At 33.1% G+C, this 26,357-nt stretch overlaps 1 protein-coding gene across 1 annotated transcript in view; it reads right to left on the bottom strand.

Moving 5' to 3' along the window:
• LOC108552094 (pleckstrin homology-like domain family B member 2) overlaps window positions 1–26,357 on the bottom strand; it is a 125,472-nt gene that overhangs the window by 87,621 nt on the left and 11,494 nt on the right. The window contains exon 2 of the mRNA XM_017906498.1: window positions 12,920–13,051. Within this exon, the coding sequence (XP_017761987.1) occupies window positions 12,920–13,051 (132 nt within the window). The remainder of the gene's footprint in view (window positions 1–12,919; window positions 13,052–26,357) is intronic.

The following is a 26,357-nucleotide window of genomic DNA, read 5'->3' as shown; positions in this document are numbered from 1 at the left end:
TTTTTTTAAGATTCTATTTATTTTTTCTTTGAAATTTTAATTACTTTTACTTTTTCGTTTCTATTTATTTTTACTTGAGAATTCGAATATTTCGTATAATATTCAAAGAAAAATCTTCGGAAAATGATTCCAAGCTGGGAGCTACGCATGTTGTAAATTTAGCCTTCATTTTTACTACATGGGAAATGATACAATTCTGGAGAATGATCCAAACATACCAATTCTTGTACAAATCAAAAGATGTCTTCACATTTTGGCCAGCTTTTCGACAAAACCCCCCACTATGCGACGCTTTGTTCATCGGCGACTCAAGCTTAGTTGAACCTGTTAAAAGCTGGTCAAACAATGAAGTCGGACAGTTACGGACTGAAAACAAGAAACAGGAAGATTACTTCCTGCCAATCGTTTCGTTCTACGACCGAGGTCACGTGTGTCACAGGTAAATCGGTCTTTGTTGATATCTATCCGGTGGATCAGGTTAATGCGACTGCGAAATGCATCGATCAACAATAAAGCTTCCGTTTCTGGAACGATCGATTCGATATTTACTGAGATTATCTCGGTTCACGATGATTGCGAGATTGTTACCGATTTCAATAGCCAGAAACGAGATGGCGATATTTGCTTTAAGGATATTTATCTGGCTCAGGGATTGTGAAGCTTACAGATTAGCCATTATTAATATAAGAAGTATCAAGTAACCAAAGGTGTAACTTTGAAATCTTTATTATTAAATATCGAATCGCCTAAAAAGTCATATTTATTATTTAAAATCTAAAATGGTAATCGTGTTTTTTAACTAAAAGAATTTTATCGAATAAATTATTTTGATCTATGAACCTTTTGCTAATTTGTCGGTAGCTGTATAACTGCAATTAGTATGAGAATATACTTGATAGATTAAGATCACTGATTTGTGCTGGAAAATAAAATAGTGCCCACTACTATGAAAATCTGACACTACTTATCGACCAAGCCAATATACATATTATAGTTAGTCCATAATAGGTTATCAATAATCCTGTCATCGTCTTCATTCATAATGATTGATTGCAAGTTTGCGGGTTCGATTGATGATCAACAGGATTCTTTCTTAACACCAGAATTAACAAACTAGTCAAAATGACTGGTTTTAGACTGCCTGTTTGATTCACGATGATAGATGATCATGCCAGGTTCGCGGGTACAATTGATAAAGAAGAGGATTCCATTTTAACACTAGACCTAGCAAACCAGTTCAAGTGATTAGTTGCACACTTCTTGTTTGATTCACGATGATAGACTATCGCGCCGAGTTTGCAGGTTAAACTGATGATTAACAGGATTCTTTTTTAACGCTAGAACTAACAAGCTAGTCAAAATGACTGGCTTTGGACTCCCTGTTTGATCCACGATGATTGACGATCGCGTTGGGCTTGCAGCTTCAACTGATGACGAAAAAGAGGATTCTTTTTTCGCACTAGGAACTACTAAACCAGTCCAAATGACTAGTTGCAGATTTCTTGTTTGATTCACAATGATAGACGATCGTGTCGAGTTTGCAGGTTCAATTGATGACGAAGGAGATTCTTTCTCGATACTGAAACTAGGAAACCAGTCGTGATAACTGGTTTCAGATTTCTTGCTTTTGCAGTTATTATAAAAAGATAGACAGTTAATTTTTAGCAGAATTAATGCTCGCTTTTACTTACAGGTAGAAATGTCATTATATAGGGTGTATAATTTCACTCAATAAATGCGAATTACTCGAGAACCATTAGCTGTTATTTAATGATATAATTACAGATTTCCTGTAGCTATTCGCACTGTTCAGATTTTACATGGAAAGTGTCACTAGGTCAAACATAATATGCGTTCGGATTTTACTACAACGCGTCCTTAGTCTTAGGCTATGGTTACAGCGGATGCCTTCTCTGACAGCCTAACGTTGTGATGAATGCGTTAGAACAATCAAATAAACAAATTCTAACGAAGATGAACTACATAGATTGCATTTCTCGGATTTCTCTTGAATTCGTTAAGATTCATTGTCCGATTGTACGAATGATTCTGCGAATTCTATTTCTCTGTAACAGTATAAGAATACGTATCTATCTCAACCAACGTCTATTAAGCCTGGCTGAATATTTCGTTGAACAATTCATAATCTAATGATCTCTATTATTCATCGGAACATTAGCGTTTCAAAAGATGCATCCAGCATAACCGTGGCCTTACCGGTACTTAAGATGACCAGAACGCAATCGCGCCACCTGTCGCTTTTAAGCGTAAACAGAAACAAACATGACAGCGCATAAAGTGAAACGAACACGATAGCATTACTTGGCACTCTAGGTAAGACTTTCCCAATGACGTCTACCATTCGAATGATCAAAGCACTGATTCAAAAGCAGACTGTAATGTGCTTTCTAGCGATGGTCATTATTTTCAGTTCTTAATGAAATATATTACGTATTTTACAAATAAATATAGTAGAAACGATAAGTAAATACGGAATATTATCGTCATTGTATTTTCACTATTTTATTAAATTTATTTTGTGTCATGGCTCAAAAGGTGATGTAGAGACACTGCTTCTGTAATCAAAGGATCTATAATCGAACTCTTCGTTATACACAAAAAGAAAATTACTAGAGAATTGTAGTTACTCGCTCTAACGAAAAAGCTAATAAACAAACTGCTTGATCAAATAAGAAGACACTGAGGAAACTGGTACAAAATGGTACCAGATGTTTCAACCTACTATTTTCTAAAGATAAATCGAAATTTCCCATACAATTGAAGCGAAGAGATAACTTTCAGTCTATATTTCCCTAACGCTATTTTAGGTGCAACGTTGTGTATAGGTGACATTTATGGTGACTAAACCCGGCGAGGAGTTAGGAAATTTCACGCGAGGCTTATTTAGCCCTCTATCGGTAATGATAAGTAAACAAAAAAACGCAGCCCAAGAGAATTTACTCGTGAAGGGGTCAAATCTCAGAGAACAGTCCCCGAAAGGAGCGTGCTACATTTGACGACTCGAATCCATGAGTGTACTACTTTCAGGCGAGCACGGAGCCGTCATGCTAAAAGAGAATAATAGAACGGCTAAGAAAAACGAACGTCGCCTGAAAATACACGCCACTTTGAGGATTGACTCACGCAATAATTTACATTGCGTTCTTGCCTTCCCTTGCTCGTACTTTCCCCATCTCTTTTCCACCAACGTGTACACTCTCCCTTTTTCCCTCTGGAGCTTTCTCTACCTATCTTCCTCTCTATGCACCGACTATATTTAAGTGCAACGCACCACGGTTATGAGACAGAACGTTCCTCGTGGGTTACTGTCCTCTCCTCTGACTCCCCTTCGACCGCGTAAACGCCTTTACGCCATTTATATACCATGCACAGAGGCGTCATATGCACGACTATGCACGGCCATGCACGTGCACTTCGTGGATGTGTACCAGCACCACGTTGCCTCGTGATTTTTTCCTTCTCAACCTTTTTGTTCCTCTTCTTCTGTTGGGATCTGGCAGATCGACAGTCTTATCTATTTCAGAGATAGGTCGTGCGAATTTTTCGCGTTGGTCGGAAGTGTCACATCTATGGATTATGCGGATTATATTGCATCGTATGGCGGAGAGAGTGAACTAGATATACCAAGGTTAAATGAAATGGAGAGATAGAGCACTGGCGTGGACATGGGATTAGCGACAGCTATTTAACATGAGACACAAAGAGTGTCGATTATAATCCTATAGCAAATTGTACCCCAGAGTATCTAAAAGCGTGGATTTCAAGAGTATTAAAGATGGAATTAAGTAGAGAGAACTAGTAATGACTATTGCTGAGGTCCGATTAATCGCAATATGATAGGTTCATCTTTACTCTGCAGTCATGAAGATAGGACACGTGAATTTTTAAGTTTCGTTGCTTAATTCGTCCCAAAGTTAGTAATCTGTACTTGACAAATTTCATTTTGCATATTTGGGGAGCAGGTTGGATCATGAACACAGTATAAATCTGGAAAGGTATCACTCAGAAGGTATGTGGCTCTGATTGGTGGTAATGTAATCGGTGTGCATTCTCTAACACACTGGTAAAGATAGATCACACGAATTTTCGTTATTGCCTGGAAGTGTCATATCTACGAATAGCATTAGACATATTGGATCATGAGGAAGATACTGAACTGGTCCAATGACGGAGCTCTAGCGTTGGATGACCAGCAATCATCAAGTTGACTCTTAGTCAGTAGAAGGACCTAGCCGATAAACGCTGGTCGACGTCAGAGTTCAAAAAACCTTACTCATTCCTACTTTCACTAAGGGCCAATGGTCATCACTTCTCCAAGGAGAAAGAATATATAAGCACCTCCGAAAATTGTACAGAGTCGGTTCCTTCTCCACCGATTCATAAAACATTATTGTATTCTCCGACGTAGCCTCGCTGTAGAACTCGTATTGTATATAGAAGCGTTCCGAAATATATTCAAAAGGTTAATCGGTCTACAGCGCTCTTCGTCCAGGTTCCAACACTAGACATAAATCCAATATTAACCATTCCACATTAAATAGGAGTGCTGATGTAATTTATCCTACTACTATTGTCAGAATATGGCGGCACAAGCCTAAAAGCGTGGCTTTCAAGAACATCAAAGATGGAGTCAAGCAGAGCAAACAAAGATACCTCTTGCCTCTGTCGTACCGCAAACTTACTAGACTCGTACTTCATCTCCTTCATCATCATCATCATTATCATCATCATCATTTACCTTTTTTCGATGTTCATCTGTTTTTACTTCTCCCTTTAGTTCCTTCCAATTTTCCCTCTTCGTTTCATTATCACGAAATGGCCGGAAAAGCAAGTTCGTGCATTGTTACCAGGCCATGGTGTAATTAGGAACTAATTGCGCGATAAGTTTAATTAGGCGAAACACGATACAGAAACCTCGTGTTTTTCTTGATCAGAGATCGAGCAGAGGCTTTTAGCGAGTCGCTCCAGCGGTTTCGCGAGTACAAGTGGAATAAGTCTGGGATCTTTATGCTAATTGAATCGTTCGAGGCCGATTCAAAAGGAACGGACGCGTTCCCTTGATACCTGGTGAATTCGCGGTTTATGAATGATAAATACAGTTCCATAGAACGATTGTTTCTTTAAGATCATTATTGTGCTCGGATCTATATCACCGAGCAGTGTATCTAGATCGTCGTGTTCTTATTTGGAATTTTTATGGTAAATAATGATGGGCTAAAATTGGAAATACTGGCAAGAAATTATTATTAAAGAGAATGAAAAATAATTAATAAGGTAAAATAAATTTTTTGGAATGAGATGCAACGCTATATTTGCAAGTAATTTGTTATCTATTTTTACATATATATTAAAAATACATAAATAACAGAAATATTAAAATATTTAAAAAACAATAATAATATAGAAATATTATTCATGTATAAGAATATGAAAAAATATGATATTTTACACAATTATTATATGTACTGATGTATGTTAAAATTTATGAGGTTGGTAAGTATAGTTAATACATTACAAGTATAGTGTATAGTAAATATAGCAATAGTTGCTATGTAACATTTGCTATATACTATATAATATACAATAGTTATTACGAGTATGGTTAATTATAGTAAAAGAACATAAAACTAGGGTGCACTGTATGGATTAACCATTTTGGGAAAGCTAACATGTTTCCGGAAACACGAAATAAAATTCCCCCGTTTCTAGGCATTTGCTTCTTCGCATGAAATTTATTTCTGATACGCCTGAAATCTTCTGTACGAAGAAGAAACCGCGAACGAACCGTGGTCTCTACGTGATCTACGTCTCGTAATTTGCAAATACAATGAAGTATGTTGCCTACATTTAACTAATAGCTCAATGACAGAATAGAAAAAATTGAAGAGAAAATTGCATTCATTGTAAATTCTTTAATTTAGTATCTTTTGTTTGTACGTTGCAAGTTGAAATTTATAGCTGCCCTTTTGTAATGAATATTTTATGTTCCATTGTAAAAAAGAGGATCAACAGCTGTTGGCTCTAAAGAAACATTGTTTTTCTAATAAATTTTCAATGAAACGTAAAGAGATTTTCTACATAAAACTGTCATTAGAAGTAAATTCAGTTCTTTTCCTAATAAGTTCTTTTCCTAGTAAGCTCATTAGGATTCAATGAGAATGAAAAAACATAAGAAAGTATGATAATCATGATTCTGCATTTTTAAACTAGGATAAATGTCACTAAAGATATATCTAATTATTGTAATAAAAGTCACGAGTAAGAAAATTACAGCAGACATTTACTGCAAAAATGTATGATGAATCTATTTTCCAAAGTGCCTTCAATTTCAATGTGAGACAAAGTAAAATATAATGTATTTTAAAGAAATAATTATAGGAAGAATACAGTTTTAAGAAGAATAATGAAAATACCTATAAACAATAACTATACAAGCTTTGAATCCAACGTTTTACTTTAAAATATCTATTTTGAAAATCAAAATCATGTTGTAATTTTTTAAGAAGCAAGCAAAAAGGGTAAAGAAACATAAATATATATTTAAAACAATAAATGATTAAATTTCGATAAGAAAGTGGAACAAATTACTAATATAAAATCTCAATTTTAAGAAAACTAATATCCTCAAAACTTTATGACAGATAAAACATACTGTATTTTCTTCCTATTGTGCAAAGGATAATCTTATACCCTTATAAGTAATTATTAATATTATTTTGCTAAAGAAAAAACGAAGAAAATTGTAATTAGTTTCAACTTAACTTTTCTTTTTATTTTAATTTGAAACCTAAAAGTGATAATGTAGTATAACGCAATACCAGTATAAAGTTGTAGCAAAGATATAAAATAAAAAAAGAAAAATTAAAAAAAAATATATAAACTTACAAGTACATGATGCTTCAAGTTACGTGCTTGCATAGAACCTTCAAAAAGAAAATCGCCCATTGAAAAAAGGTGAAATTCCAAAGCGTCGCTCTCAAAAGCATACTTCGCGTCTCAACGTCCAATACGATACAAGTTACAGCTCTACAAGAATCTCGCAGCAGCGATAAAACGAATAAGCACAACGAGGAACAGGCATATGCAAGGAACGCGGACCGCACACGAGCCCAAGAATTCCAAATTACACCGATACCACGGATTCCACATTTCCAACACGTGCACATAACCTCCCAAACAAAACACGGTAATGAAACTAACGAAAATAATAAAAATCACGCGAAAGAAAAGCGCTAACTTGATCAAAATATTCTTTTACTCCTCTCTGTCTTCATCATTTAACCTTTATATCACTTTCTTATCGATTCAGAACGCTTTCGGTTTCGCGAAATGTCGCACGTTGCATTTTTCTAATGCGTATTCACTTTCTTTTACACAGCGTCATTCCATTGGCCGCACGTGCACGATCGTGGAGCGCATGCGTGAAAGCAACGTCGAAGGGCTTCGTATGGCAGACGATTAATAAAAGGTCTCTTGGACTTGTGCGGTCAGCAGCGATACTCGTTATCGAATGCTTGGAAGAAACCGGTTAAATATTCGATCGACACGCTTTTTTTAATGGGGCAGAATTTAGATAGTAGGCCGAGCCAGAAACGCAACGCGATTGTATTTATAGTCAGTTGCATTCCCAGCCTGATTTTTCCGGCGCACTAGTAAAAGCCTCGACTTCGTTTCGAACTATCCCTGTTGAAAGCTACTTTACTTTCGCATGTTATGTATGAGTTATTCTGATTATTGTTTGGTTATATTGTATTGTTTGGAAAACTCGTAAAATTTAAGAGAAATCTGAAGGCAATGTAATTTATTATTAGGAACTAGGTGTTGGTATTTTATAGAGTAACGTGTGCACCATTTATTTTATTGCTCCTTTACTATCCGTTGAATAGCTTTACGAACCCCTTCTGAATAACGTTTGATCTACATGGAAATAAAATATCTCAAGCAGATTTTATAGGTATTAATAGTGAACTATTTCTTACTATTAAGGAGGCTTCCAGAATATTATAATACATAATAATAAAATAGTTATTATATGGTATCTGATAAATGCAAAAATCAATTAAAAAATTATTATAAATAATGTTCTTTTAGTCTTGAAATACACATCAGAAATTATTTCTGTTTATAAAAGTGTTACAAACTTTTCCAATAATACAAAACATTAAATTTCTAAAAGAAATTTAAAAAAATATTTATTAATGCATTTATTAAATAATAATAGATGTTTTACTTGGTATAGTTATTAGTGAACCATGGTTCATGATGTGTTATTAAAGTAGAAGAATATGATTCAATGAAAATAATCTGTATGTAAATTCCATAAGTAAAAGTAGATGCATAATGCATAAAAAGTGAAGAGTGGTTACATTATCATAGAAAGTATAAGTATTTACAATTCCTAGAACAAAAGTGATTGTACTTAATTTACTGTATCTAATGATTGTATTTAAAATGTACTGAAAATAATTACACTTAAATAACTGAATGTAAACAAAATGATTATACTTATTAATTTACACAAATTTTATTTTTCAAATATAAATTTTTCTCTCTATGTCCCTAACCAAACTTCTGCTCCGCAGTAGCGTATCTAGACAAATTCCTCCCTGTCCAAGAGAACAATTTTAAAAACTATTGCGTCATATATTTTATTTAATTATATGTATTATAAATATTCCGATTTTTTATAAGGTATACATAATCAATATAAATTTCATCACTTAAGCAGCAGTATCGTATTGAAATATTAAAATTTAAACTATAAGCAAATCTTAAATAGTCGAAAAAGAAATGTTAGGAAATATATGTAGGTACCTGGACACATTTCGCCTCGACCCAGAAAAGTGGATACATTCCTGTCACTGCCAACCAATCAAATCAGCTTCTCCCCCAGAAATCATTCTCACAAAACCCTCATCCTATTCGAACAACGCAATATGCATCGCACAGGAAGCGTCTCACGCTCAAAGAAATATGCAAGGAAAACATGCATACCAGACAAAACTTTATTCTTATCTCTTTCTATTAGCACCACGATCGCCATACACACGCACGAATACACCAGCCTCCTCCGATTTCTTTCCACGAAAAGACGATTGTATCGCCACGGAAAATTACAAAAGTCCATTACGAAATTCCATCTACTACCGCTAGCTAGCGCGCCTGTATCAAACATGGATGACTAGTGACTATGTGTTCGATTTCGTGTCAAATGCAAATATTTATGTTCGCCCAAAGTCTTTTCCGGTTTCAACACCGATGCACGTGCACGAGGACTTCGGCTTCCTGCCGCGTCTCCGGTGTATTTTTAAAAGCGAATCACCGCCGTCCCTACAAGAAGTCTCGGCGTGTCTCGATTATTTCAGGAATAAATACACACTACCACTGACCGGATGAGGTTATGCGTTGATGAATTTTACCGGGCTAATTGCGCGCCGTCTGCCATCTAATTGCGGGTCATACCGCGACTCGTCATCTCGTTACCAATGAGACTCAGCTTCCTGTACCTTGTCGGCGTGTTTAAGTTTTGAATCTTATTCTAGAAGTGTTTTGGGTTGACTGAAACATGACTTGAAGGAAGTTTGCTTTGAAAAGAGAAGGTTTGAAGAGAGTGTAAGTTGTGACTGTTGTACTAATAGATATTTATATATTCAAAATGTGTAGTCAAATATTTAAGATAAAATGTGAAATACATTTTCCAATGAATTCATTATTTACTTGGTCGATCTTCATAATACTGCCTAAAATTTGACATTAGATACTGGGTAGTATTTAAGATTGTACCCTAGTGGTGTTTTTGTTTTAATTGAACTGTTCATTTGTCAAATTAATTAACTTCATCATTAGTTCAAAAGTAAAAGTTTATTTTAATATATAATTTATATAAAATGTTAAATATAGGTTTGATATATGAGTTATATAAAAGATTGGACATTAATCAAGTGTTATAATACTGAAATTTTTAAACATTCAAAATAACTTGGAAGTTTATCACTTTGACTTGTAAATGATTCAATTGTTACTAAACATACATGAAAGTAAATTAGGCAAAATAATAAATACATTACATTATATTCAGATATAGAAATAAGAAACCTGAAATTAGTTTTATAGTTTTAGTATTACTAAATGTTTGATTATGTGTAAATAAATGTGGTGTTTCTAGATTTCTAATAGCTACTTTGCAAATTATAATTGTTTAAGCATTACCAATATAAGTAACTAAAATTCAATTATTTTCTTATTCCAGAATAATTTTCAAAGAAATTTCACCTATGTTATATGGTCTTTAATTACATGTAGTCTTACATGACCTCACTAAACAATGAAAACTCTTCTGATGATTAGGTTCACATTACATGATCCATAAATAAAATTAGAATTTTATTTCAATTTTTCAATCCACAAATTTGATTGAATCTCTAATTATATGTAAACTCATTTCAATGATTTCACTGAACAATGAGAGCTATTGACTAAATTTACATTATATGACCTACCAATAAAATTTGAATTTGATTTTAATATTTCATCCTACAAAATTAATTGAATCTCTAATTACATATGGGTTCACATCGATGATTTCATGAAGCTATGAACAATGTTATTGTTCAATGTTATTGTCATAAGTTATTCATAGAACAATGATTGAGATTAGATTAAGTTCAAGCTACATGATCCATAAATAAAATATGAACTTCTTTTTCATGTTTAAACCTGTAAATAACATTTAGATTCTACTTTAATACTTAGATCCATAACCAAAATTTAAACTTCCCTTTAAACCTGTAGTCCTTGTTTAAAAATACAATTCACACATTTAACAATCTAATAATTCCACTTTCAATTTTCTAACTGGTAAGAATATACCAAAAATCCCACAAAAATCAGGCAAATTTCTGGACTTGATTTCCCAAAGATCTGCACTCATAAACAGAATTTTTATGGATTCAATTTATAAAAATTGATAGATATTAGGATAGGAAGATATTAAAATTTTGTTTTGAAGTGTTAATATTTGTTTAAAATTCGATAATTCTATCTGTAATTTCCTAACTGATCAGAGTGTACCGAGAACCTCCTCGACCTCTGAATATAATGCATAATAGGCAACGAGGAAGCGTTAGAGACAGCAAAATTCCAGGAAAATCGTTAGACTTGATTTCCCAGAGATATCCATCCTCCCCACTGGCATTTGCGTAATACAAAGTGAAGCTTCTAGCGCGGCAAATCTCGGGTACTGCCATTAAACTTTATCAGACAGAATTACGTGTTCGAATCGCGGATTAAAATAGATGAATCACTACACGTTATGGCTGCAATGCTATCTAGCATACGTTCAACGCCTCAATAGCCTTCGAGATACGGACGTAGACAAAAATTCAACGTCTAAGTGACTCTCGAGGAGAATTCATCTCTTCCTGGCTTCCTTCCGATGTACTTTCCTATAGTCGATAAGCTTCCAAGAGTTTCACCTTTACGAGCAGTTTTCCACTCATGGAGGCGAGTTTATACACTCGATACTGGAGTATGGATGATGAATTCTTGATATCGTACTGAATATTTTATTTTATCGACGCCGATGGCACACTTCGATGTTGGTTGTTGAACTGGGAACTTATCGTGAAAAATTGAAGCGTACAGAATAATGAAATTAGTGTCGGTTTAGATGAGAAAAATGCTTCTTTTTATTATTCTACCACTCTCTAAGGCGTAATCTGATTTTGGGATCTCAAAAAATATGTCTATTATGGTTAATCGAATTTATATACAATTTTCGTTTATGTTTGTTAGAAATGAAAATAAAAATGAAAATTTTTATGATGACTTATTTTAATAAAATAGGAATATTATGGTGACCCTGGTAACTGCGCCAGGTCATAGCTTTGTCCCTATTAGAGGCGGAGAAAAATTGTGGAGACGAGTTTTGCACAGTTTAATATGATTTATTACTTAGTAGTCAGAATTTTTCTAAAAATACGAAGTTAAAAATTTGAAATATGTCACGAAATATTAGTGTTTCCAACTGCTCTTAAAATTTTGTTATTCACAATGTCACGAAGAATTAACTCGTTAAAAAAAGAGAAGAAAAAATTGGGTAGAATTTAAAAAAATTGTGTGTAATAAGCTTTATGATAAATGCAATTTGGAATTAGAATATTTGCCTCGAATTTTCGATTTACTTTCATTTTTAGCAGAGATAAATTTTATTCGTTAAAGATGGCTATTATACCTCCTTTCTATTTTCCGAAATTATTTCTATTGAATCTATCTATTACTTGAAAATCGGATAAGATAATTGACAAAATACTAATTAGTATAATTATAAAGGCAAAACGTACTTAAATTCTTTACAAATTATAAATACCATTCTTCATATGAATCAAATTTTTCTCTAAAAATTTTGTAATCTCTCCAAAAACTTGAATTCAATCTACTACGTACCTCCATCACATCTACACCCAAGTCAACCAACACACAAAATTCCCAGAATGTCAGAAAATTCAGCAAACTTCATCCACTCTTATCTCACCAACAAAACTCAAAATATCCCACGAAAAATATTTCAATGCAACTATACAACCACAATCTATTCATCTCACTTAACAACCTTTCCCACACATGCACACACACGTCACCTTTTCCCAGAATGAGACAAGTTCAATGAAAACTAACCCAAATCCTTCTCAAGCAAGCATTAAACCGCATGGAAACTCCCTTAATTCACCTTTCAGCCGCGTTTACACGCGTCAACTGTTCTGGAGGGTATCATCCCCAAAGCCAACACTTGCACGCTGTGAAACTGTAGGCCAAGTTCGGCGCACGGTTTACCATGGCCAAACACACCACCGTGCTTTCGATTCGCAACTACATCCGGCAAGTATACTCTTTGCCTTACCTTCGGGCAAAGGATGTAGGGTCACCGCCGTTGACAAACGTCCGCTTCCCATGGAAACGAGATGCGGCGCTTCCGTTTGCACTCGCAGCGCCCGTCCAGCCTCGCGCACCTCAAGACCGGCGGTCGCCATGCCTGCCAGCAAGAAAACAGAGAAAAAACTACGTTAAAATTAATTGCACCGAGACCGAGAAAGGGTTTTATCGATGTTACAATTCATTTCGAGAAAGCCGTAACGCGAGACGGATTAATCTCGTGCAACAGGTATTTCATGGGGTTTATACAGGGTTTTTTTCTTTAGGGAGGGAGAGAGGAGGGATCGAGAGGAAGTTTGTCGATGTTCAGGAATGATCGATTTTGTGTATCGATGGTTGAGACACGTGTTGAGCAGTGGGGTTTGTGGGTAATAAATTTTCGGATCTGGGAAGACGTTGGGGTTAAGAAATTATGGTTGTGGATTCTTGCTGAGTTTGTGGATGGTTATGGTGCTCGTGGGTTTACTTAGAAGAGTGATTTTGAAGTGTATATTGAAAATTTAGGATCTAATTTGGGAAAATTACAACGTGAATTTATCAATGTTATATCCTATTTTTTAAATTATAATATATTAACCCTTTGCACTCGAGAGGTGACTCTTCGTCACCGTTTGTTTTAATACTATAACTTAAACAATGGATGATGATAATTATATTAAGAACATCGAAATAAAATTATCACACAAATTCGCGATTTTCTTTTTTTAATTTTAGCATAAAGAGTATCAGCGAGCTTATAAAAATCTAAGAAGAGCTTTGAATTGCATCATCACAACGAAGAAATCTTCGAGTCCAAAAGGTTAATTAACCTTCTGTACTCAATCGCCATTTAATTAGATTGTAAAGATCGATGTTAATTAATATATCAAATTTAAAATTACCCAATGATCCGTGGAATGTCGGAGTAAAATAATTCCACGTCTTAATTTGCATACGATTTCCTATTAACCGTTTTAAAAATATCGTCGACTTTATGGAAGAAAGTCTTCGAATTCCTATTTTTCTGTAATAAAAAGGTCGCAAAGTGCAAAGGGTTAAAACACTGGTGAAAGGTAATCATTGATAAGTGGCATTTTTTATTCACAAATGAAAACCTAATAAATTGGAAATACTAAAAATTGAACCTTAAAAGTATTTATACCTGTAATTTAAAAAATATTTTAATTATTTTTCTAAAACCAATAATTTCTCTGACAATACTTTCATAAGGATCCCAATTAATCAACATTAACAAGCCTATGTTACATAATTATATAAAAATATATTACAGGTAAATAATAATTAATGTTAAATAAATAAATAATTGTAGTGCGATTATAATAGAGTAAGAGTCAATATTAATTTTAATTATACAAAATCAACTGTGTATTGTCAATAACTGCAAAAACAAGAATTCTAAAATCCAGCCATTTTAGCCAAGATAATAATTCCAATAATACAACGAAACTGGGAAAAGACATAAAACAATTAAACTACATTATCGACCAAAAATCAAAAATAACAATCGAATAATCTCCATTAAAAAAAATACATACGAAAGTCCCAAAATGATTGTTTTTAACACTTGCAAATATTCCCTAGGACACGTTTCGTTCACCGAAATAATTCTGGAGAAGCACGCAAGGGCGCAGCACGATCGGCACGACGAATTCGATTTCGTCGATGGCGCAGGGATGAGATCGATTTACCGGCGCGAGACGAGAAAAATAAGTGACGAAGAAGGGACGCAAGAACGAGAGGAAACCGGTCTCCGCGGGATGGCCGGGATTCTTTTTCTGTACGTTCCCTTCTACCACCGTCTCCACCTCTTCTTCCTCTCCTTCTTCAGCTACTTCTTCTTCTTCTCCGTTCCTCCCGATCACCTCTCGTAAGAAGTCACGGGTCATGATAAATTAGTGGGTACGCGCCGCGCGGAGGAGGCGCAACGTGTGCTACGAACGTGAGAAAAGGGCCTTTCTTTTTAATGTGATCCTGATGCCTGCATAATTTCCACGTCCTGACGTCTTACGATCTCGCACAATCTGACGTTTTATATCGCACGGCGCGAGCCATTTTCTTATTCGGGATAGCATACAGAACGGAGATAGTGGTAAGAGATGGCGCTGCTAGCTGCGTAGGGAGATTTGTACAATGGAGGACGTACTTCTATGAATATAACCGTCCTATAAGCTCTTTTATTGTTTTATTATTTTATTTAGAAAGCTGGCTTGAGTTACGACTCGTTTTGGGATATCAACAGTTTCGTGATTTAAGTATATTACGAATGAAAAGGTTAGTTATGATAAAGATACGAGTTTAAGCTATTGGGTGAATTTTATCTTACTTTGCAAAGTTGGGTTTATATTCGAGAGGGCGCTGCTGTAGGCATAGAGAGAGCAACCTGTACATTTCTATCAATGCAGTATTCTATGACTTTTGTTTATTGTGATTATGAGAATGACTTTAATCGTATATGGTTTATTTCGAGATATAGAAAACTCTGCGTTTGCATGAATTAAGAAATGAATTACAGTATAATTACAAGCTTAATTTTACATATGCACTTTTGTCTATTTCGCAAAAATAATTTTATATTATTGTAAAATGAACGGATGCAATATAATTTTTACTCGAATCTGAGTAAAAAATGTTGGAATTTATTTAAAACTTACCGACACTGTGGGTGAAATCTGTTAATACAAGGATTAACTTGGTGGTTTGGAGATTACTTGAGTTTCTAGGAATAAGAATGTACAATGACTCATAGACTTGTTTAAATAGGATTATCATATTCATTTAAGGGTATGGAGGTACTTGAAAATTTTCAAGTGACTGGATCTTAGAGAGTTTTTACCTTGTAGGATTTCCTGAGTACTTGAAAGTTAGTTCGTGGAAATGCTTCAGAGATTAAAATTCCAAGAATTAATTCGCTCCATCGTAATGACATCTGTTGGAACTCGTATGTTTCGTGGGAATCATTCGTCTAATTTTTTCCGTGACCGTATCCGAGTAAATAAAAATTCTTGACAACGAAGTATCATCATAATATAAAGACTCATCATTTTGGAAATTCTTTTTCGCGTTCCCTACACTTCGCACAATGATTCCAAATGTATCATCGATGATATATTTACTTTTCACCAAAAAATTGACTAAAAATTGTGAACATACTTTATTTTAAAAATTTTTGGATACCATGAAACACACAGTGGTTCCAAACGTATCATCGATAATATATTTACTCTTCACCAAAAAATTGGCAAAAAATCCTGAACATACTTTATTTTTAAAATTTTTGGATTCTATGAAGCACATAATGATTCCAAAACCTATCATCGATGATATATTTACTTTTTATAAAAAAGATAGCTAAAACATCCTTAACTGATTTCGTTTCCCAAATTTTTGGGCTCTATGCAACACATAATAAATCAAAAAGTTTGCTCAATAATATATCCATCAGTTTTTCTTTCTTTTTTTTCCCAATTTTATTTAAATATTTCCGATCATTTTTCGCTAAGAATGATTAAAAATTAGTCATTGGAACACAGCCACCGCGGAATAACGCTGGAGCTTATAAAAGATCCCCGGGCCGAGATTAAGGGAAACAAGCCAGGAGCAAAACGACTTCCCGTCTCTCCTGATGGCGATTATGATTAGCGAAATTTGTTTCCACCAGCGAAGCTGCCGGGTTTTACGTCCTCGAAGCTCGCCGAATTAATCGGGATTTAAATTACCGGTCAATGAAACCCGAGGAGACGTAATTCAACCGGCCACAGTACTTGTCCTACATGACCATATAACAAAGCTGACGACTCTCGTCGATTTCTCGATAGGCCTAGGAAGGCGAACCGTCGATCCTTGGACGGAGCCCGACGCCTGAAGAACTGCTAGCCGGCTATCTTGTTTACTGGCAAATCGATTGTGCACTTCTCCTAGATTTGCTTTTCGATTATTTCAACGGACGGTGTACGTTTTGCGTAGGCAATTACTCGCGTAGGCATTCTGCTTATGTGGGCATTAATGGTGTACCAAGTGCGCCTGAGTGGCTGTTAGGGATGCTGATTTGGGATGAATGGACTGTGGAGAATTCAATTTTGCGATAGTATAGTTCCAACGGTTAATGCTTCCTGAGTGATTTTTATGGGGATCTCTTCGTGTCAATACTGGATTTCGTGTTTGGTGTCTGAGATAAGGTTAGAAGAGATATACTGGAGAAGTGAATCTCGAGGTGGATCTAGCGTTTGGTCGTGTTTGTTGAGTAATTCTGATGATTTTCTGAATTTTGATGAGTAAATTAAAATTAATATATTGGAGAGAATTAGACAGATGCTTACAACAGATGTTTGAGGGGAGTGGTTTTAATCCTTTGCACTCGACGAATTTTTGGCTAAAGAAGAGTAGAAATTCAAAGATTCTCTACTAAAAAACTGATGATACTTTTTGAGCAGTAAATAAAGAATTGTATAATAATAGAATTGTAGAATTATTTGATTTCGATATCTCGCACACTGTTACATTACAATAAATTTGATATATTAATTAATAACGACCTTCCAAATTTTATGAAATGGTGACTGAAGCTCAACTCTCGAGTGCAAAGGGTTAATGTTTGCTGATGCTCGATGAATGATTGTAATGAGAATTTTCTTAAGTTAATAATGGTAGGTTTGATATGAGAAGCACAAGTGGAATAATTAAACACGTCAAGATATTTTATTTTCTATTTTGTTCATAATAAACATTAATTTAGTTCTCTATAATAGTTTGTGACTGGAGTCCACGATTTTAAAAATTTTATTTCATTTGATTATGACTTATGTGTTTTTCTAATGAACTGTTATAATTTATAATAATAGTTACAATGACATCAATGCTAATTAAAATTTTAAAAGTTAATCATACTGATTTATTTATTACCTTCTATAAAATAATTGTTCCTCTTTCTATTTATATTTTAATTTCAATTATTCTAATTTCTAATATCATTTACCCTTTATAACTGGATTATGTAGTTTCATTATTCTATTATATTTTATTGTCAGTGGAAATAAAAATAACTCTAATCAATTACATCTACCTTTTTTTCTGAAAATAAACAAAATTCTGCCGATAAGAATTTAACAGGCAAATTACCCCATAAAATCTTATATTTTAATATCGTTAATTTATATCGTAAAATCTCCTTAAGAAAAAAAAATCACCCCAAATTATTATAATATAAAATTCCCTCTGAAAATGAAAGAATAAAAATCGGAATAAAAATAAATATTAAATATTATATAATAAAAATAAAATCAAAACAACGATGAAAATCCCGAGAATAGAACATAGAAATACAGTAAAGGACATTAGATAATAATAATAGTAATTCAAAAAATATTAAAAATAATAATGATATGAGACATGGATAGTGAATAAACACGAAAATGACGAATAAAAATAAAATCAAAACAACGATGAAAATCCCGAGAATAGAACATAGAAATACAGTAAAGGACATTAGATAATAATAATAGTAATTCAAAAAATATTAAAAATAATAATGATATGAGACATGGATAGTGAATAAACACGAAAATGACGAATAAAAATAAAATCAAAACAACGATAAAAACCCCAAGAATAAAACATAGAAATAAATTAAAGGAAATTAGATAGTAACAATAGTAATAAAAAGAATAATAAAAATAATAAAAGATATTCATAATGATATGAGATATAGATAGTGGATAAACATGAAAATTTCGAATAAAAATAAAACTAAAACAACGATGAAAACCCCAAGAATAGAAAATAGAAATAAAACAAAGGGAATTAGATAATAATAATAGCAAAAAAAAATAATAATAATAATAATCAATCGATAATGAAACGAAACATTACTGTTTAAAAACACGAAAAATATCGCAAACCGAAATATCAACCATTAGCAGAGAAATTTGCATAAATTCTTCGCATACGTCTACGATGATACCGATTGTATCTCGGATCCAGTAGAAACCGAAAAAATTGCCCAAGTGGATACACGTAGAAACACACGTACCATCCGTAAGCAGTAACTCGAGCTGAAAGGCATTATTTCCTCGTGTCACAGCATGATAGGCAAAGTTCAACGGGACGGCCTAGCGTAATGCGCTTAATTAAAGTTGTTTCAACTCGTTAAGATCGTTCGCACGGGATGAACAACCCTATAAACGGCGGCAGTTTGTCGACAACTGGAACGACAGTTTCCATCGTGGAACTTCGTTTCCATGGGGTCTTCCTCGCGCTGCTAATTCACGTCGCCGTCGTTATATTCCATTTGCAACGAGCAACAACGCCCTGAAAAACTTCGCTGCACGCCATTTCTTTGCTAATTCTGGGAAATTGATTAAGCCCTCTCTGTTATAAAACTGTTGCTTCAGTTTCGTCATTCAACTTGCTCGCTACTTATTTTCACGAGGATTAAATTTTTATTCAATTTGAAATTTGCGAAATAGATTTTTGCGTTTGCGTGTCGGTGAGGAATTTTTGTCGTTGTTCGGGAGAGATATTAACCCTTTGCATTCGACGATTTTTTGGCCAAAGAAGGATAGGAGTTCAAAGATTTTCTGTTACAAAGCTGAAGATATTTTTCTGAGCAGGAATAAGAAATTGTGTGATAATTAACACGTAGAATTATTTGATTTCGATACCTCGCACACCGTTACATTATCTGAAATTTGACATATTTATGAATATCGAACCTCAAAATTTTATCAAATGGCGACTGAAGGGCGCTTCTCAAGTGCAAAGGGTTAATGTATATACAGTTAATTGCAATTTAATTGGCAAGAATTGCGCGTTGCAAAGGTATTTAATTCTGATTAATTGCTATGTAGGTAAAATTATAAAATATATAATATTGTTTACTTTATTTATTTATAAATGAGGAAAATCTGTTAAGAATCATACGATTTTTATCGTATGACGAATGTAGTAATTAAAGTGTTATTAACATTCTATTAAAAAATAATTATAAAAATAATATTAACATTAATTAAAAAATAATTTTATAAGAATGGTATTATGATTAGATTATAATTGTTTTAAATTGAAAAATCGTGAAAAGTTTCAAAAAATTTGGATGACTAATTTTATTTTCAATTTTCAGTTTGTTAAATGAAGAAAGAAAAATTCGAAAATAAAATATCACGATTAATGTAACTACTATATTATTGCTATTACATCTCTGTACATCGTTTAATTATGCTCCAATTGATATTTTAATTGCTTACTATTCTCAGGAACGTATCAGGCACGATGAGATAAGCCTGTCCTATATAATTAATAAACAGATAGAAATTTAAATCAGAAATTCATTCCTATCTTTTCCAAGGAAAGATTGCATCTCGATTACTTTCATGCTAAATATTTGCAAATATAAAACATAGCTAAAATATTTAATATTTATTGCAAAACATGAAAAATTATTTGGAACAAAAAATTAAGCAATCTCGTATACTTTGTGATAAAAAAATATACAAATGATAAATCTTCTTATATTTAACAACATTTATGAAAAATAGGAAATAATCTCCTAAACGAATATCAACATTTATTCCAAAATACCTAAAATTACTTTAACCGAGAAATCGAAAATTATTTTAATTCAAAAATTAAAAGGTCTCACGTACCTATTCTGTGATAAAAAATAAAAATACTATATTTTCTCACATCCAACATCATCCAAGAAATGTGGAAAATGTGTTCTAAGCGAATATTACAATTTATTCCAAAATATCAAAAATTACTTTAATCGAAAAGTCTAAAATTATTTTAATTAAAAAACTAAAGGGTCTCACGTACCTATTCTGTGATAAAAAAATAAAAATACTATATTTTCTCACATCGAACATCATTTGAAAATGGTACAAAATGTGTTCTAAGCCAATATTAATATTTATTCCAAAATATCTAAAATTATTATAATTGAAAAATTAAAGAGTCTGACGTACCTACTGTGTGATAAGAAATAAAGGCAATAAGTCGTCTCACATTCGATATCATCCAAGGATGTTGGGAAGTGTGTTCTAAGCAATTGTTAATATTTATTCCAAAATATCTAAAATTATTATAATCGAAAAACTGAAGACTCTAACCTACCTACTCTGTGATGAAAAATAATAAATCGTCTGGCATTTAACGTCGTCCATGAAAGATGGAAGACAGTCTTCCTGGCGATCAATGAACGCGTTCAAGTAACAAGCAGCCCACGCAAATTCTAATGCAATCCCAGATAATCAAAGAAGCCAGCTATAAAGAGGAACGTGGTGGTGGATACAGTCAATTTTCTCAAACCTTCGTACAGAGTTCACCTCTTAAACTTCTAAATGCATATGAAAATCCTGTGGGACGATGGAATCGCAGCTGCGAATTCCATTCATTTTTTCCCAAGTAGAGTCAACGAGTGAACTATTTTTAATCGTCTGAGTTAATTCCTAGCTATTTTTGAATAAACGAAACCCCGGAATGAGTCTTCTTTGTTACGTGGCTGACCTGTTTTCTTTTTTCATGTAAACCAATGAGTCAAAGGAAGCTGAAATTCGAAATAGAAGCTAGAACTGCCTCTTTACACACGGGACAGAAAATCAGGAGAGAATATTGAAATGAAATACGATTGTATAAAATTTGAATTTAAATGGAATATCGAATTTATGACTGGCAATATTTCAGTTTAAGAAATTATTTATTACTGTTCGTATAAGGGAAATGAGAAGAATATGAAATAGATTTAAAAGGAGTTATTAAATGAAATTATTATTGAATATTAAATGAAACGAGTTGAAGTATTCAGAAATAAGAGAAAAAATACAATTGAAAGGTATAAGAGAATATTTCATCAAAAAGAGAAGAAATAAAATAAAAATAATAATACATAAAAATTAAATTTAAAAATAAAAATAATACTGAAATTTTTTCAGTTTTAAGTAGTTTGAATTTTCAAGTGTTATATATTTGCAAGCATATAGAATTTTTATTATATTATAAGTAGTTGAATTTTTAAGTATTTTATATTTGCAAGCATATACCATAGAATTTTTTATTGAGATTTAAATTTATCTATAGTATTCTTACATTTCCTATACTAAATGTAAAGATGCCTGTGCAAATTTTAGTATACTTCTAGTATTCAAAAATTTCAATAGGATTTAAGAAATTATATTACATTATATTTATATTTATATATATATATTGTATCTTGAAATTTATAAAAATGAAAAGTATAATATATATCAGTTTCATATTATCTTTTAATCTCTTTTTAGAATATTTCAAGAACAAGTTACTATATACCCCCTTTCCAACAAATTCCTTAATTGTCATTATAAGTAGTTGAATTTTCAAGTATTTTATATTTGCAAGCATATACCATAGAATGTTTTTATTGAAACTTAAATTTATCTATAGTATTCTTACATTTCCTATACTAAAAGCAAAGATGCACCTCTAAATGTAAATTTTAGTATACTTCTTGTACTTCAAAATTCCAATTGGATTTTTGAATAATTATATTCTCAGTTTTGGACGTAAATTTCTAAATCCAATTTCATAATATATATCACTAAGGAGAGACAGCAATCACAGTGATAGGCCACTCGACAGAGTACAGTGCAATGGATCTTGGCACTTAATCTCTCTATGTTACTTCATTTCCTTTCCTTTTCTTCATCTTGATCAAGTACTCGCAATTCGAATAATGCCTCGAATGATACTTAATTATCAGTTGCATAAACATAATTTCTAATCATAACTTCCTTCGTCGTTTGTCCAATCTAACTACTCCTAAGAAGGCATTCAATCGACTCTAAATGCAATGATCGTTTCTAAATAACTCCACCAACTTACCTCGACACCCACTGTGCAATTTATTTCCATAGAAACCTACGTAAACCACGAAGTTCTTCATCGTTTCACCGCGAAACAGATCAATACCAGAAACCGATTAAGAGATATAGAGAAAGAGAATTCCAAGTTCCCGAATTTTCAAATTCCCCATCTTTCTTCGTCATTTTCGCCTAATCCAACTACCCTCAACGAATGACTTTTCACCAACCTCTAAATGCAATGGCAACTTACAATTTCTCAATTATTCCATCAACAATCTACTCAAGCAATAACTTTAGTCCCATTCTCCCAGAAAACGAACCCATATTTAAATATTTAAGTTATAGGAAATATTAGTTGAATCGACAGAAAAGAACGCACTATAATGATCTCGCGAAAAATCGTAATTTCCAATTTCTCAATTTATTCTATCACCAATCTACCCAAACAATAACTTTTAGTCCCATTCTATCATAAAACTGGACCCATATTTAAATATTTAAGTTACAGGAAATATTAATCGAATAGATCGAGAAGAATGCACTACAATGATCCCTTGAACAATCGTAATTTCCAATTTCTCGCATTTTTGTCTAACTAACCTAACTACTCCCAGACCTCTAGGACTTGAGACCCTAGACTCCTAGACCCTAAACATCAAGTAGCTGAAGCGACATCTGTAAAGAATTCCAACTTCGCAATTTATTTCTCAGCGAAGGAGCGTAAGCTATAAACCTGCAGCTCGCTCTCCCATAAAACGAAGCAAGCTAGAAATCGTAGAAATCGATTAATCGAATCAGCCAGGAGGAACGGGATCGGTCCCAAAGCCTAGCTATCGCGTTTCGCGGGGCCTAACGAAGGCTTTCGACATTAGAAACACGATCTCGAGGTGGTTCTATCTGCAAACAACAGAGAGCGAGTGAAACGTGACACAGAACAGGACCCTATGGAATAGTTGCCGGTATCAAAAGAGTCTTCCACGAAATCGGCTATGCAACTGTGCCCTCGCCGGCGAGATAGAGACAGGATGAGCCGGGTAGAAAAATCCGGGGGCATAAAAAAGCATCCGGTTATTGCGTGCGCTGTTTCGTTACAAAAATACGCTCGTAAACTGGCGAGGAAAAACAAAATTGCCCCGGGGGCCCCGACGCACGCTCATCGTACGGGAATGTATAATTAGTAGCACATGAAACGCGTAATTCTCCCGGTGCAATAATAAACAACGCGATTTTACTGGTCCTACTTGGAAATGCACGAAATCTTTTCCTTCTGATCCTTCATCGCGGTCTTAGGGTGGTCTTCTAGGTTTGTTTGATCAGGGATTCGTTGAATTTTGGCAAATTCGTTGGCTACCTCGGACGTAAACTCTTTGGGGTTAGCTGGGTTAAAAACTATCCCACTTTTTGGATAAATTTTTATGCACTACGGGATATATTTTAACCCACGCCTTGAAAAGTTGATGACGATGATTCTTGAAGCTGTAATGTCTGCAAAGTGCCATTCTGTTTTGAAGGAAAGACGTGTCTCGATGACTCTCATTTAAAACAGTCGCATGATGGGATTGTGTATGTTCCACTTTCTAATTCTATGTAACTTGAGTTTTTATTTTCTTTAAAATCGTGTATCTCTCCGTTTTTAGCAAGATGGCGTCCGGAGACGTCCAAAGTAGTCTCCCGTTATCTATTTCACCGTTTCTGCAATTTTTCTTCGAAACTCTTTTCACGATTGGGCGACAGAATATTAAAAATTGAACACTTTTGAGAAACGAAGGGAAAATATTATCACATCTCGCACCGTTACAAAATTATTTTTAAAAAAGAAAAAAGGGGTGTGGAAAATTTGATCCTTAATTTTATCAATTTCAAAGTGATATTTTGTAAGAAAAGAAGAAATAGAATTTTTATTTTCTATAAAATCGTGTGCTTAAAAGAATTAACAGTCGTTCTTCGTTTTTAGCAAGATGGCGTCCGGAGACGTCCAAAGTCGCCTCCCGTTATCTATTTCACCGTTTCTGTAATTTTTCTTCGAAACTCTTTTCACGATTGGGCGACAGAATATTAAAAATTGAATATTTTTGGGAAACGAGGGAAAAATATTATCACATCTCGCACCTTTATCAAATTACCTTTAAAAAAGAAACAAGGGGTGTGGAAAATTTGATCCTAAATTTTATCAGTTCCAAAGTGATATTTTATAAAAAGGGAAAAAATTATTCTACATACAATTTGTTAAGATTTACGTTCTACAGAGTTTTATGTTAAATGAAAAATTGGAAAGAATAGGGGAAAAATTAATTAATCTGCTGTTCGCAGTTTTTCACGAGTTTATTTCGTTTATTTCTGTTGGCAATCTAAGCACTCAGGGTTTGTTTTTAAAGCATTCTCTTTTATAGTAAAGCTTGATGTAATGTGTTTTGCTTGTAATAAAATTTCGTGTAATATGTTTTTCTGGTCGAGGAAGTGTTCAGAATTTGTTTGCAGATTTTTGTATTCCTATTTTATTCACACTTCCTGGTGATCTGAAATAACGATTTTCTTTTTAAATATTCTTCTTTACGGTAAAATTTCATATATTATTTTTTTCTTGTTATATACTTGGAAATTATACGTTTGCAGGTTGTTAGGGAAAAATGGTAATTTCGCTTTAACGATGTGAACTGGATCACAATCTCTTAATGACTCTGAATTTTCTTCTTTCAACTCTCTTTTGCGAAAAATCTATAAAAATTCGATGAACTGAGAAATAATCGTGCTAAGAATTTGAAATTACCACTTAAAAATATTAGAAGGAGCGCTATTTTTATGAAATATCTAAACTAGCCTTATCAAACCGGTCAAAACGACTAGCTTCAAACTTTTATGATATTCGTGATACCATATTATTATTTATATACATTATACTAAAGTATATACCCTAAAGCGTCAATTTTAATATCAACAAATTATAAAAATTCGCACAAAAATTAATAAAAAATATATATATCCTTTATATAAAATAGGATGCAGAAAATATAGTAAAAAATTAATACAGAAATCTACGAATAATTTCACAATTCTCGTTCAACTATTTATATACATTATACTCAATGTATATAATACAAATCATCAATTTTAATACCAGAAAATTAATAAAAATATGTATTTATTCTTTATACGAAATAGGATGCAGAAAATATAATGAAAAATTAATCCAGAAATTCAGGAATAATTTTACAATCCTCGTTCAGCTATTTATACACATTATACTCAATGTATATACTACAAATCGACAATTTTAATATCAACAAATTACAAAACCTGGCATAAAAATTAATAAAAATATTTGTATATCCTTCATACAAAATAGGATGCAGAAAATGTAATAGAAAATTAATTCAAAAATCCAGAAATAATTTTACAATCCTCGTTTAGCTATTTATACACATTATACTCATTGTATATACTACAAATCGACAATTTAAATATCAACTAATTACAAAACCTGACATAAAGATTAATAAAAATATTTGTATATCCTTCATACAAAATAGGATGCAGAAAATATAATAGAAAATTAATCCAAGAATACAGGAATAATTT

This window comes from Eufriesea mexicana, unplaced genomic scaffold (assembly GCF_001483705.2).
Source record: "Eufriesea mexicana isolate 0111107269 unplaced genomic scaffold, ASM148370v2 scaffold4744748577, whole genome shotgun sequence".
NCBI lineage: Eukaryota > Metazoa > Arthropoda > Insecta > Hymenoptera > Apidae > Eufriesea > Eufriesea mexicana.
This window is presented reverse-complemented; position numbering and strand designations above follow the sequence as displayed.